The 13,267-nt window shown below is 39.1% G+C and overlaps 1 protein-coding gene across 1 annotated transcript in view; it reads right to left on the bottom strand.

The window, feature by feature from the left end:
- Window positions 1-1,380: 1,380 nt before the first annotated feature.
- The window catches only part of raly (RALY heterogeneous nuclear ribonucleoprotein), a 32,050-nt gene continuing 20,163 nt past the window's right edge, over window positions 1,381-13,267 (bottom strand). Inside the window, exons 5-8 of the mRNA XM_061070422.1 lie at window positions 10,474-10,596; window positions 8,212-8,393; window positions 6,602-6,649; window positions 1,381-1,394 (exon numbers count right to left, since the gene is read on the bottom strand). Of these exons, the coding sequence (XP_060926405.1) occupies window positions 6,605-6,649; window positions 8,212-8,393; window positions 10,474-10,596 (350 nt within the window). The 3' untranslated portion in view covers window positions 1,381-1,394; window positions 6,602-6,604. The remainder of the gene's footprint in view (window positions 1,395-6,601; window positions 6,650-8,211; window positions 8,394-10,473; window positions 10,597-13,267) is intronic.

The following is a 13,267-nucleotide window of genomic DNA, read 5'->3' as shown; positions in this document are numbered from 1 at the left end:
GGAATCCCATGATTCATATTTACCTTTACTGATAATAATACGATATTTACATTATAATGTATTTTTGCATTATGACCGGGAAAAGACCAAATTCATATTTCCTTATGCTGCTAAAACAAATTTGGCCCTGGAACGCACTGAGTTTTTAAAATAGCAAAATGCATCAGGACACAAACTTGATTCAACTATTAAACAGACTGTTTATGAATAAGTTAAAATCTCATCTCGCTAAAGTGAAGCCAAAATAACCGTGATCGCCCCCTGGTGCATGGATAAGGTACAGGACGAAAAACTTTATTCTTCAGGTGTTACTGCTTCATCTCTAATGGGACCAGTGTCTTGTTGTTTTTTAATTTTGCTGGTTTAACTTCCTCTCGTTTAGCATTTTGTGAAGTTGCTTAAACTGTGATTTATCAGATCTAATCCACACATGTCAAGGCAATTAGCCATCGTTTTAACTGAACCCATTTTGGGGCCCTGACTCCAATTTTGAGAAATACGTTATTAAAGTATTGAAGATCCTACAATGTGATTATTGTTTGATAAATATATCAGATAATTAAACATTTACAATCTATTTTGAATTGTATTCTGTGGTTGAATAAGCTGCATTAGATCTTAAAACTCACTCTATATTACCACAGATTGGGTTTGTGGTTAAACTTTGGAGCTTTAAGGAACCTTTTACAAATATTTTGTTTTTCACAAATGAGGAATTTTGTTCTAGATTTTAAACTCCAAAAGAATTTGCCTCAGCCGGGTTTTGTAACCATCTCTGCCTCAGCACGTTGTGTGTTCGGTTGTGTTGCTCTACGTTGAAGCAGCAGATGATGATCCTGTGTTTGTGGCTCAACCTGCTCAGATTAAGATGCGTGTTGACAGCGAGCTGCTGTTTCTCTGTCTCCCTGTGGCTCCGAGTGTCTCCTTCACTTTCTGCTTTTCCTTGTGCGTGTGTGTGTGTATGTGTGTGTGCGCACGGGTGTGAGTATGTGTAACTCATCACTTTACGACGTGTTCTGTCAATACCCTGCTGTTTTAGTATTTTCCTGTTGCTCTGATAAAGTGTGAAGTCTGTCTCTGCGGGAGTTTTAACACGTGTGTGCGTGTGTGTGTGTGCGGGTGTGTGCGTGTGTGTGTTCACGATGGTCGACATTGTGAGGACATGTTGGCAGGTCCTCACAAACTTCAAAGGCGTGTTTGAGGGTAAACGGGCTGGGAATGGGATTTGTCAGTGACCGTCCTCACAACTGAAGTAAGACAAGTATGTGTGTAGGAGAAAGTGAGTGAGGGTGAGTGTGTCGGGCGAGCTCCCGGCCGTTTGATGGCGTTCCTGTGTTGTCATCCATCTCTCTCTCTCTCCTTCTGTCTGACTCCTCCCCCACAGGCCTCACTACCTGAAACAGAAAGGACATTGAAGGGATAGTTTCATTTATTTGGGTGAGCTATCCCTTTAAGATTTCACACACATCAGCATTAAAGATGAAATAAAGACATTGAAATCGTGGGAATAATGTTCAGTTACTTCACTTCTACACACACTGGTGTCAATACGACCTATGAATGAGTTTTAAATGTTTGTGTTGACGTGATTTGACCCTCAGGGCCACCGTAACAAATCAATTTCACCCTTCAGCTGAGTTTTCACACGGATTTCAATTTGTCAAGAGCTCAGTACCAGTGGGACGGGTTGAATTGCACTTAGGGTTGCAAAGGGGCGGAAAGTGTCCACGGGAATATTAAGATCGGGAATTTTGGGAATTTTGAAAAAAAAAAACAACTATGCAAATTAGACGCTGAGCAATAAAAACATCATTCAAAACTCTATTTTAAAGATGTATGGAATGCAGCACACGCTTCACGTTGAGTTTCAAGCCTCCACTGTGCATTCTTCCATCACATGCACAGATAACTCCCAGCATGCTTCACTCTACAGCAGGGCTATTGAGGCCTGCTGTAGAGTGCAGGACTAGTCAGGTAAGTTTCCATGATATTACTGGGGAAAATATATTAGCATGCTGATTGAGGATTGTTCATCTGTTCATCTAGCCTATTTCCATACGTTTATCCATCAATTATAAAATATGAGTACAGACGATTCCAATTGTTTGTCTAACTATTTATATCTCTGGCATTGCATTAGTGTTTTTTTACAAACTTTTTTCTCATCTTATTCTACAGAACAATGCCACGTGCACTATCTCATGTGTGGAGAAATTTCACCCCATCCAATGTAGAAGGAAAGGCTGTGTACATCTGCAAATACTGTGCAAAGACCAATGTTAAGAATGACACAACGATGCAGAAGCATATAGTCAAGTGCCCAAAGTTTCCTCAGGACTCAAATCAGCCTATGACACAACAAAATGTTTATATTTATGTCTGTATATGAGAAGGTAAATACAGCTAGCATAAATTACCCACAACATTTCCAGTTTATTCCCGTATATTCCCGTTTATTCCCGTATATTCCCGTATATTCCCGTATATTCCTGTTAATTCCCGTTAATTCCCGTTAATTCCCGTTAATTCCCATGGAAAGTTTCCAACTTTGAATATTCCCAGAATTTTGCAACAGTAATTGCACTCAAGCTAAAACTCTACGTTGATACTACACACAGCACTTGGACTAAAGCTTCTCTTTTAAAGACGTTACCTTAACCTCGCCATCTGCTTTTCATTCCCACCGTGCCCCGTCTCTTCCCTTTTGGTTTAACCCTCATAAAGCTCCGGTTTCTCTCGATTCAGCAGACATTCAAACGGGCTTTTAACCTTTGACCCTGACCCGTGCTATTTGTGACACAATGTGCAGCCTTTACGGCCAATAGATAAATACAATAGTAAGGTTTATTATTTCTGTAACACCCGTTACTGTTATCTTTTACAATCCGTATCCAGAACTTTACATCCATGGTGTTTCAAGCACGAAGCTCCAGGAGAACATGCTAACTCCACACAGGAGGAACTGGGATTCAAACCACAGACATGTATGTGTTGTGGAAGTCTTTGAAGGCGACTCTATGCAGTACAGTACAAATGTATTTTATATTTTATCTTTTCTGTGTAAATTCCTTGCGTTGCAGCTTCTTTTTTACAGGATTGCCTTGATCACTGAAGGCTGCCCTGGTCTGAACTAGCATTTGTGTCTAATTCCTTTCTCAAGGGCAAGTGCTGCTTGATCACTATTTCAACCCATTTAATCCAGTTGCCTATTTGAACACAAACCAAACTGGATCGGTGGTAAAAACACGTTTGATGTTAATAAAATAAACCAAAAATCTAGACCTGAACAAAAACAAGTTATATTTCTATTTATATTCAGTTTCAAACATTCTTTGTCAAAAAAAACAAAAGTTAAACTGTACTTGTGCAGTTCTTGGTATTATCTGAAAATCCAGCCGTGACATCGAATCGAGCCTTCACGTTATATTTGTTCCCTACACATAATCTCTCAATTCACAAACTGCTGCAGGGTCTTTTCTTTTTCTGGAACGACTTCGAATCAAAAGCAGACCGGCGGCTCTGCAGGGATTTGAACATCGAGTCCAGTGTTCAGAGTCCACGAGTCACAGAGAGAAGGAAGGTGAGGCCTGAGGGAGGGTGGATGTTAGGTTTCCTAAATGACTAAAGGTGTCAGACATGAGGCTCTTCTGTTTGATCTCTGTGTAATTCAAGTATTATATAATAGTAGAGCTTTTTATTATTAGACATAATATCGTAGAACGACTCTTCACATGCTATGAAACTGTGAAACGAGGTTGTTTTCTCCTCTAAAAGCCACAAGTCGGTATGATGTCAACATTAAATATAGATTATACAACAGTCCTCCATGGAGGACTCACACAGATGTATTTGCTGTGCTCCATCTGACACAATCTATTATAATGTGGTGAATTGTAAAAATGGAAATGAAACAATGATGATCCGATTCATCTGTTGTTGGTCACATCTCATTCTTCTGCTCCGTCACGTACTGTACAAGCTTTATTTAGACCACATTACGTTACTGAAACAAGAACCATATTTGAAAGATTACTAAGAAATGAGCTAACAATTGCCAAAGAAGACAATCGTTGTCACCAGACAATCAGAGTCACGAGACTCTGTGTTGCACATGAATAAGGTTAATAAGCCATTAGTCATGTTTTGTTAAAAGCAGCAGGACGACTCCGTAATTAGACAAAACGATTTCCAACACGGTTCTAATCTGTTCTCATTTTGTGGAGCGACCGAGGTCCCGAGCAGATTGATGCTGGGATGTTGTTCAGCCACTCAAAGGTCGAGTTCTTCTCTCTCGTCTGAAACTCCTGCCAAAGCAATTTGCCTCTTTGTTTACCCAAGACGAGCCTACGGACACTGAGATTCTACGATAACGTCTTCGATATTGCACAGTTCCCCCCCCTGCTGATATCTGTGTACACAATCAGCACAAGTGGGCGGCATCAATTACACAAAAATAAATATCTGTGCCTGAGTTTTAAGATTTGTCTGGGTTTGTTTGGTCGACAATTTCATGGAATTAGACGGAGTCAGATCCAGATATAAGAATGTCAAAGATGTTTAAAGACAGAACGATATTCTCCAGAGAAGCAACAGTACATTTGATGTCATGGGAAATATTAATACAGTTCATACAGTGTGTTTTATGTGTCATCAGCTCAGGAGTTTACACAAGACAAACACATTCACAGTAGATGTACTACAGCGGATCTAATGATATTTACCTCCCATGGAGTTTCTCACTTTGTCTGTCTGTTAGTTTGCAGAATCAATGCAAATCCAACTGAACAGATTTCCACAAAACTTGCTGGATGGGTCAGGAAATTTTTAACGTCATTTTGGTGCAGAACCAGAATTAAATGTAACTTTCTCTGCGGTCGTTGCCACAAAATCCATTCAATCCAGAGAAGAAACATGCATCTGCCAAACTCAATATTGGTGATTAGAACAGATTAAAGTATAAATGAAGAAGCTCAAAGTTCTGAGAGTGAATGGAAAGCTAAGAAGACGTGGTGGTGAGGACAGACTCGCACAGTGTGGCGAGCACACGGCGTGTTTCTGCCCCAAAATCCTAAAGATCTGACTTTAATCAAAACCAGACGTATCACTTTATGATGAAGCTGCGTTTGTTTTTCCAGCCGTCGGCTTTAAACTCACTGAGGCATGCAAGGGACAGTGTGTAATTCTGGCATGTTTGGATAGATAGATAGATAGATAGATAGATAGATAGATAGATAGATAGATAGATAGATAGATAGATAGATAGATAGATAGATAGATAGATAGATAGATAGATAGATAGATAGATAGATAGATAGATAGATAGATAGATAGATAGATAGATAGATAGATAGATAGATAGATAGATAGATAGATAGATAGATAGATAGATAGATAGATAGATAGATAGATAGATAGATAGATAGATAGATAGATAGATAGATAGATAGATAGATAGATAGATAGATAGATAGATAGATAGATAGATAGATAGATAGATAGATAGATAGATAGATAGATAGATAGATAGATAGATAGATAGATAGATAGATAGATAGATAGATAGATAGATAGATAGATAGAGTACTTTATTCATCCCCGAAGGGAAATTAAGTTGTCATAGCAGCCGGTATATTTGAATACAATAAAATACAATACAATACAATAGAATCAAATTAAAAATAAAAGGTAGAAAGAATAAAAAAAAAAAAAAAACAGAAGCACAAGATAAAAATACAATATATATACGATATATACAATAGATATATACGTATATATATATATATTTATGTGTGTGTGTGTGTTATTTCTATAACCTTCTGCCCCGAGCCTTCACAAATTGCAAATTTCCTCCTGTCTTTAGAAAACACTGGTCAAATGTTCCACCAATTTGTGATGGATCCTGACTTTGTTTACACACTTGGGCCGTGATATAGTTCAGTTATTTTGCTTTTATTTGATTATTTTCAGACATCACATAAAGATAATTTGTTTCAGGATATTCATTGATTCATTAGCTTTGCTGCTGATCCTCTGAGGGTCACCGGGAGGCTACAGTCAATCCCAGCTGACACAGGGGAAGAGGAGGAGGAGGAGAACATCCTGGACGGAATCACAATCAGATAACTGAGGTATAAAGGCCAGCAGCCAGTTTCACTCACACTTACAGGAGGTTTAGATTCTACAAGGTTCATAACCTGCCTGTTTGTTTAACTTTGGAAGGAAGCTGCAGAAATCCAACAGAGAAACAGGGAGAATTCAAACCTGTTGCAAAAATATTTACTGTAAAACAACAAGAGAACAGCTTAATTGAAAAGTTAAGGACATTATGGAGATGAAGAACCACACAGGCTGGTGTTAGGTGGTTGTTTCAATTCCTTGACTCATAACTATGTAAAGTGACAGCAACATGAGTCACTTCCTCAACTTGCTGCCCTTGGTCACAGGTGAAGTATCTTTCTTTGCTTTGCTGCTTTTCAAACATACCACATTTAAAAAGTGGGTCATAATAAGAAGTGGAGGCTGATTTAAGTCCACTGGTCATTTTTAAACCTGTGAATGTAAATACATGTGATAGACCTGGACTGAACAGAGAAACACTCACGTCTCAGGGGTGAAGGGAATCCATCTCTGATGATAGGCGACTGTTTTCCTGAACAAAACAACACAGAGTCAGTGAAACTTTCCTCAGATCACGATCACTTCCACGTCTGACACACGATCATTCAACAGGAGGCTGGAATTCATGATGTTTCAGAAAATAGAATGTTTCTTCATATTATTTATAGGGCTGGGCAAGTTAACTCGTTTCAATGGAGTTAACTTGAGTTAACTCGAGTTAACTCGAGTTAACTCAAGTGATGAGTTAACTCGATTAATTATTTTATCTCGCATTCACTCAGGTTTGATTATTTATTGTTTTATTGTGAAAGTCAGGCTTTTATTTTGTGAAAGTCTGTTGCTGACTGCTGCAGAACAGGAAAAAAGAAAATAATGCTGCAGAACAGGAAAAAAGAAAATAATTGGCAGATAAACAATCGAGTTAACTCATCACTTGAGTTAACTCGATTAAAACGAGTTAACTTGCCCAGCCCTAATTATTTACAGTAAATATTTTGAAGAGAGCAGTGAAAAATAAGCTCTAAAGAAAGAAAGAATTGAAATAACACTCATATTTCCACACTCACCTTTATCAAAATGTAATATTTGGTATATTTCGAAAGGTATTAGTTATACGACTCAGGATTTGATATAAATTGTTTGAATTTTAATGTTTTATATGATGAAGAACCATGTTTAACCAATACAGAGAATACCAATAAGATCAAGTCTGAATACACCCAGGTCTGTTTCCTCTGCTCCTCGTCTTTTTGAGGGGATCAATATTTCCCCCCCCTCTGTGGAAATAAAGCAGCTGAGCAACACACACTGAAGAACTCAGCTTCAAATACACGGGAGCATCACTGGGTATTATCATGGGAAGGTTGCATAAGAATTTAAGCCCTAAATTTAAAAAGCATTATATTACTTAGTCCACTGTCACAGTGACTTTTTGACCTGTTCTGAACAACACACTCCTGCTTAACCTCCCAAATAAAATAAGACAGAAGACAAACAATATTTGATTTTTCCATAAAGGTAAATAAAATATCTTCCAGCCGATTACGCTGGGATATTTGGTGATCTGACAAATACACCAGGGACCCATCCCTCGGAAATCCCCCTTATGATTTGATAAACTATTCTGATCTCGTTATGTGTACCGAGTGGTGGCCTCACCACACACACTGTCAGTCCAACATTTAATAATATAACATACACACATGCTTTACAATGTGCAGCAGTTATAGGATGTGAAGAACAAAAGGGATCAAATCAACACATCATTCAATAATTAATAATCAATCGCATAGTCAGCAATTACACAACAGAAATCTACACAAAGCTGATAAAGAGAAAGATTGAAATAACATTAATAAAAAAAGGGATTAAAGGGATTTTGTGCTGCTATAAATGCTATGACTACTTCCTTCATGAACCCAGTTCATACAATCACATATAAAAAGACCTCAGTTCAATATTGACTAATTAAGTGGAAATTAAAGGGAAATATATATGAGCATTAAGCCTTAAGTCCTCTGTTGGATCAATGTGAGGACACTCAGTGACACGGATGTGAACTGGCACTCAGACCCGTGCAGGTGTAATACGCACCATGTGGTCGTGGGCGTCATCTTGTGTGTGCTCTCCCTCCTCTTCCTCATCTTCTTCCTCCTCCTCCTCCTCAGCTTCACTGTTCTGTCTCTGCTCCTCCTCTTCGTCGTCCAGCTCTGAGCTCGACTCCTCCCCTTCCTGCCACGCCTCCTCACTTTTACACTCGTCTGCCTTCCTCAGTTCTGGATCAGAATAAACAGACGGAAAATACAAAACCACCAAATATCAGAGATCAGACTTGATCCTCACACCAGGAACGTTCACTTGTTACAGGAGCAGAGTCAGAGTGAGACAGACGAGAGCATGACAATATCAAAAGGCATAAGAATAAAAATAATACATTCAATAAAAGGTGCAGAATATGTATTTACCATACACCTTTCACAAGAGAAATATTGTTTATAAAACAAACAAATATAAAAATAATTTTACATTTTGCTCAGTGGTGTAACAACATGTGATTTATTGTCGTACAGACTCATCAGCTGATAACAAATTAGCTTCTGGATGCAAGAGGCCAATGTTTTGGGAAATCTGGACCAAAACTCCATCTTCCAAACATTGTATTTTTATGAAATATACGATGATACAAGTGGAATGTTTCTCAACACAAGCAGTGTTAGTTTTGATTTCTAAGACCATGTATGAAAGCAGATAACTGATGTGTTTAAGACAATGTGCTCAGGATCTTTTGCTCCTCACACAGACTGTTTACCTGCTGGCGGCCGAAAACTAGAAAAAGAAACCAGAAGCTTCTGTCTCTTGACTTGATTCTGCACCTTCTCCTGCAGAAGTCTGTCAGGATCACTGTCTCAGTTTCTCTGGTCTAAGCTTTAACTACCAGCTTATCAACTCGGCCAGAGATCCGATCGTCAAGGTCGTCCTTTCACCTCTGGACCACAAAGCCCGTCCTTTCAAACTCCTGGTCTTCCTGAAATAAACTTTATTCCTCATTCATATCCTTTTATCCATTTCCTCAAACCTTCATGTAGCCAACTCTGCCTCCAGCACTTTGAAACAAATGCTGTTCGAATGCAGTCGTCTCACAGAACTCAGTTTAATAACCCGTCGCTAAAGCTGCTGACTTCCCTTATTGTCGGATTGTATACGGCAGCGCTTCACTGCGCTGTGTGTGCAGTGCTCTCATAAAACAATGCCACGGCTTATGGGATCAGTCGGTGAATCTAATGTGCAGAGAACCATGAGAACCTCATTATATCATCTGGCAAGTGGGCAGCTCGCTGTGAGACTCGAGCTCGAGCAGTCTCCTGTGTGCCATGAATTTATAGTGTGTATTTACATTCCTGTGAAAACAGTTTAACTTGCACTAAAGCAACAAACTGGGGACTGGTAGCACATCTGCAGGCAGCAGCAGCAGCAGCAGCAGCAGCAGCAGCAGCAGCAGCTTGTCAACGAGCTGAACCTGACGGAGGCCGATGGGATCAGAACCTCACAGACAGTAGAGAGAGTTACAGCTAGAGGAAGAGGAGACAACGTGAAAACCCAGAACGTGTCATTTTTATTTAATTAATTTCTTTTAGGCTTCTTATCTGTACATTTTGGATTTACATGCACCACAGGCAATTATAGAAAATGATATTAGGTTGACATTAATTGATTTCAGAGCAAACTTTTAAACTTTAGGTTGCTGCTGTTTGAATTGAGTTGAATTGAATTCTATGGTATTGAATTATACACATCTCTGTTCAGTTTAGGGATTTATGTTCAAATGTTCAAAACACAAAAATGCTTATCACTGTATTCATGTGCAGGTTTTTGAAACTTCCCCACCACTGCTTTATTCAGGAATTCAACACATTAGCTATACAATGCTGATGGAGAACAAAGGACAATTTGTTGGCTAAATAACTAATCCTGCATAAAACGAATACTGTAGGATTTTAGCATTCTTCTATTGGTAGATATTTTTCGTAGAATTTATTTCCTCATGCATGGGACCTGATTTATTATTCAAATTAAGATATCCCTCAGTAACTGTTTCATTACAAAAAAAATCCAGTTAAGGCTGCAGACAAAACCCAAGGAAGTGATATCACTGAAATGTGTTTCAAGTTATTTCCTGCGTGTTTCTCTTGATGTGAAAATGATTTATTCCCCCCTGTGAATCTAAAGAGCACACAAGACTAAAGTGAGGTGTGGGATGAGAGTGACAGTTATTACTCCAACGACTCTCACAGTTCATATTTCTCAGCATGTCTCCATCTATAGGTTCACAGTGTGTGACTGTGTTGTGTGAGTCACCTGTGGCGGTGATGTGTGCGTCTTCTGTGATCTGCTCCAGTCTGCCCAGCAACGCTTCGATGTTGGTTTTAATCTGAGTCAACTCGGACTTGATCGCCCGAAGCTCTGCACCTCTCACTGCTGCTAGAGACAGAGAGAGAGAGAGAGAGGGATGGAAGGAAGAGAGAGAGAGAGAGAGAGAGAGAGAGACACACACATACAGACAGAAATGAGAAAAGTTAGTGTTCAGGCTCCTAATAATAATATAAGTTTCCAGAAAGTTAATTTATACAATTATTCTAATGTATGTGGAACTTTATTGAGCTCGTGCTTCAGTCTCATGCTGGAAACTAAAGTTAGAAAGAACTGAATCCTGAGGAGACACATGAATTTGAAACACTGCACTGCTCATGTGATTCTCCGAGGTCCATGACATCACCAGCAACCTGCCTGAACCGTCTGACCACAGCCAGGGGGGGGGGGAGGGGATTCTTGGGAATCTGTCAGTGACATTTCTGATGGTTATTGTTTATGTGAAGCAAACACCAGAGAAAATGTCTTGGAACCAAAAACGTCAGGTTTCATTCTTTTGGGATCCATCAATTTTCACGAGCAGCTGAACCAACACATCCTGAGAAAGTGGATCCGAGCCTCGGGTCTTATTTGGCTCTGTGATTTTTTTATATTTCAAAATCATTTTTTATATGGAATTTCAATCCATATAAATGATTTAATGACTTAAAATATTGTTACTAATGAAGACTTTTCCACATTATGACTATTGTTAAATCACGACTTTGAAGATGCAGGTATTTTGTGGATGTAATGTACAGGCAATATAGATTTTCAAATTCAATCCGAGATAAATATATATATCGTATATTTCTATTTGTTAACTTCAATGATTTTTACTTGAATTTCCTTTATTTACCTGATTTAGCAGTTTAATTAACTCATCTTATTCTGCACTGAAATGTATTTTTTATTGTTTGTCCTGCAATAAAAAAAACAATGAAGCATTCACAAGTTTCTGGAGCGAACGACAGAAAAGAGGAGAGAGAGAAAGAGACAGGGTGGGGGGGCAGAGTGATGAGTACATTAGTAGCAGCAGAAAACAACTGGAGTCATGCAACACATCTGGTGGTTGTTTTTTGTTTCACCACAATAAACTCACGATTATTACCATATTTCACCGACTGAGGGGATGTTGCTCAATGCTCTTCCACCACTCCTCCCTCCCTCCCTCCCTCTCCTTGTTTTCTGTGCTTCTTCCATTATTCTTGTCTTGCTCCCATGTCTTTCTTCCCTTCTCTCTCCCCTCTTCCCTGATTTCTTGTCCACTTCCCTGTGAATCCGTTTGTATCTCGTCCCATTTCTTGATTTTCCTGCCGTCTAATTGTTTTCTTTCTCGCTCACTCTCTCTCATCCGCACGTCTCTGCTGTCAATGGACATGTCTCAACACGCAATCCCAGCTGAGAGGAATCTGTCTCGGTCTTCAGATGCACTAAAACTATCTCCTCCTCACTCTGGTTTTAAAGTCAGATCTTTCAATACTCATCTACACAACCTCAAAGTGCCAGATCTGCAGAGTTTGACAAGATCCACAGCTGCAGACAATTCACTTTCTAAAGAATTATGTTTTGCCAAATGATTTTCTTGAAATAAAACTCTACCAGCCCTGGTAGAAAAGCATCCATAAATATTTTACCATCTTTGGAAGGATTCGTCATGAAGTCGGTTGATAACACATTCGCTCTGCATATGAATGCATCAAGCAAACAGTTCTCTATTCCAGGGGTTTTATCCTACAGTTAATCATCTAGAGAAACTCTTTCAAGTAATATTCAAAGCAAGTTTGTTCGCTCATTGCACGAGAACTCAACCAACGTAAAAAACACACTCTGTGTCGTAAAATTTACCTGTGAATTTAATGTGTTTATTTTCCCAGTAAATCCATAATTGAATAGATATAAATCTGTACACCGCAGGTTTTCCACATGTAGGTAGCCGGGCTGCATGTGCATCAGTGTCTGATGATAACTGCACAGTTCACAGAGTCTGGGTCTATGGCACTAACAGGGGATCGGCGCCTGAGAAGACCCAGGTCCCGTCTGAGAGGTTAATGAATCTCAGATGTTCCTCCAGCCCGTTGGCCTGGATTTCAAAAGGTTACCTTTCGATCAGAATTTTGCAATATGTTGCATCCAAAGCTGCGTTTCTCTTCCTCCTCAGGATCTAATAAAAGTCAGATGCTATAAAACACTTGTGGTAACACTTGATTCCCTCTGAAGTTAAAAGCTGTAATAAGAGGAGGAGGAGAAAAACGGCACTAGGGAAGTATTTTACTATTGATGTTTGACAAGTTAGAGTATTCTCCTCCAGGTTTTATTGCACCTCCCTGACAGTATCACTGAGTTGTGGTCTGGGGGGAGTCGGTGAAATAAGCCATTGTGCGAGGCCGAACATTAGATCGCCATAAAGTTTTATATAAATCCATATAATTTGAAAATATGAGTTCTTCTGAGATATGTTGAACTAATCTTGTGTTGGGATTAGGGTTGCAAAGGGGCGGTAAGTTTCCGGTAAATTTCCGGAAACTTTCTGGAAACTTTCCACGGGAATATTAAGCTCGGGAATTTTGAAAAAAAAAAAAAACTATGCAAATTAAACGCTGAGCAATAAAAACATCATTCAAAACTCTATTTTAAAGATGTATGGAATGCATCACACGCTGCACGTTGAGTTTCAACCCTCCACTGTGCATTCTTCCATCACATGCACAGATAACTCCCAGCATCCTTCACTCTACAGCAG

The sequence above is a fragment of the Limanda limanda genome, chromosome 4, assembly GCF_963576545.1.
Source record: "Limanda limanda chromosome 4, fLimLim1.1, whole genome shotgun sequence".
Classification (NCBI taxonomy): Eukaryota; Metazoa; Chordata; class Actinopteri; order Pleuronectiformes; family Pleuronectidae; genus Limanda; species Limanda limanda.
This window is presented reverse-complemented; position numbering and strand designations above follow the sequence as displayed.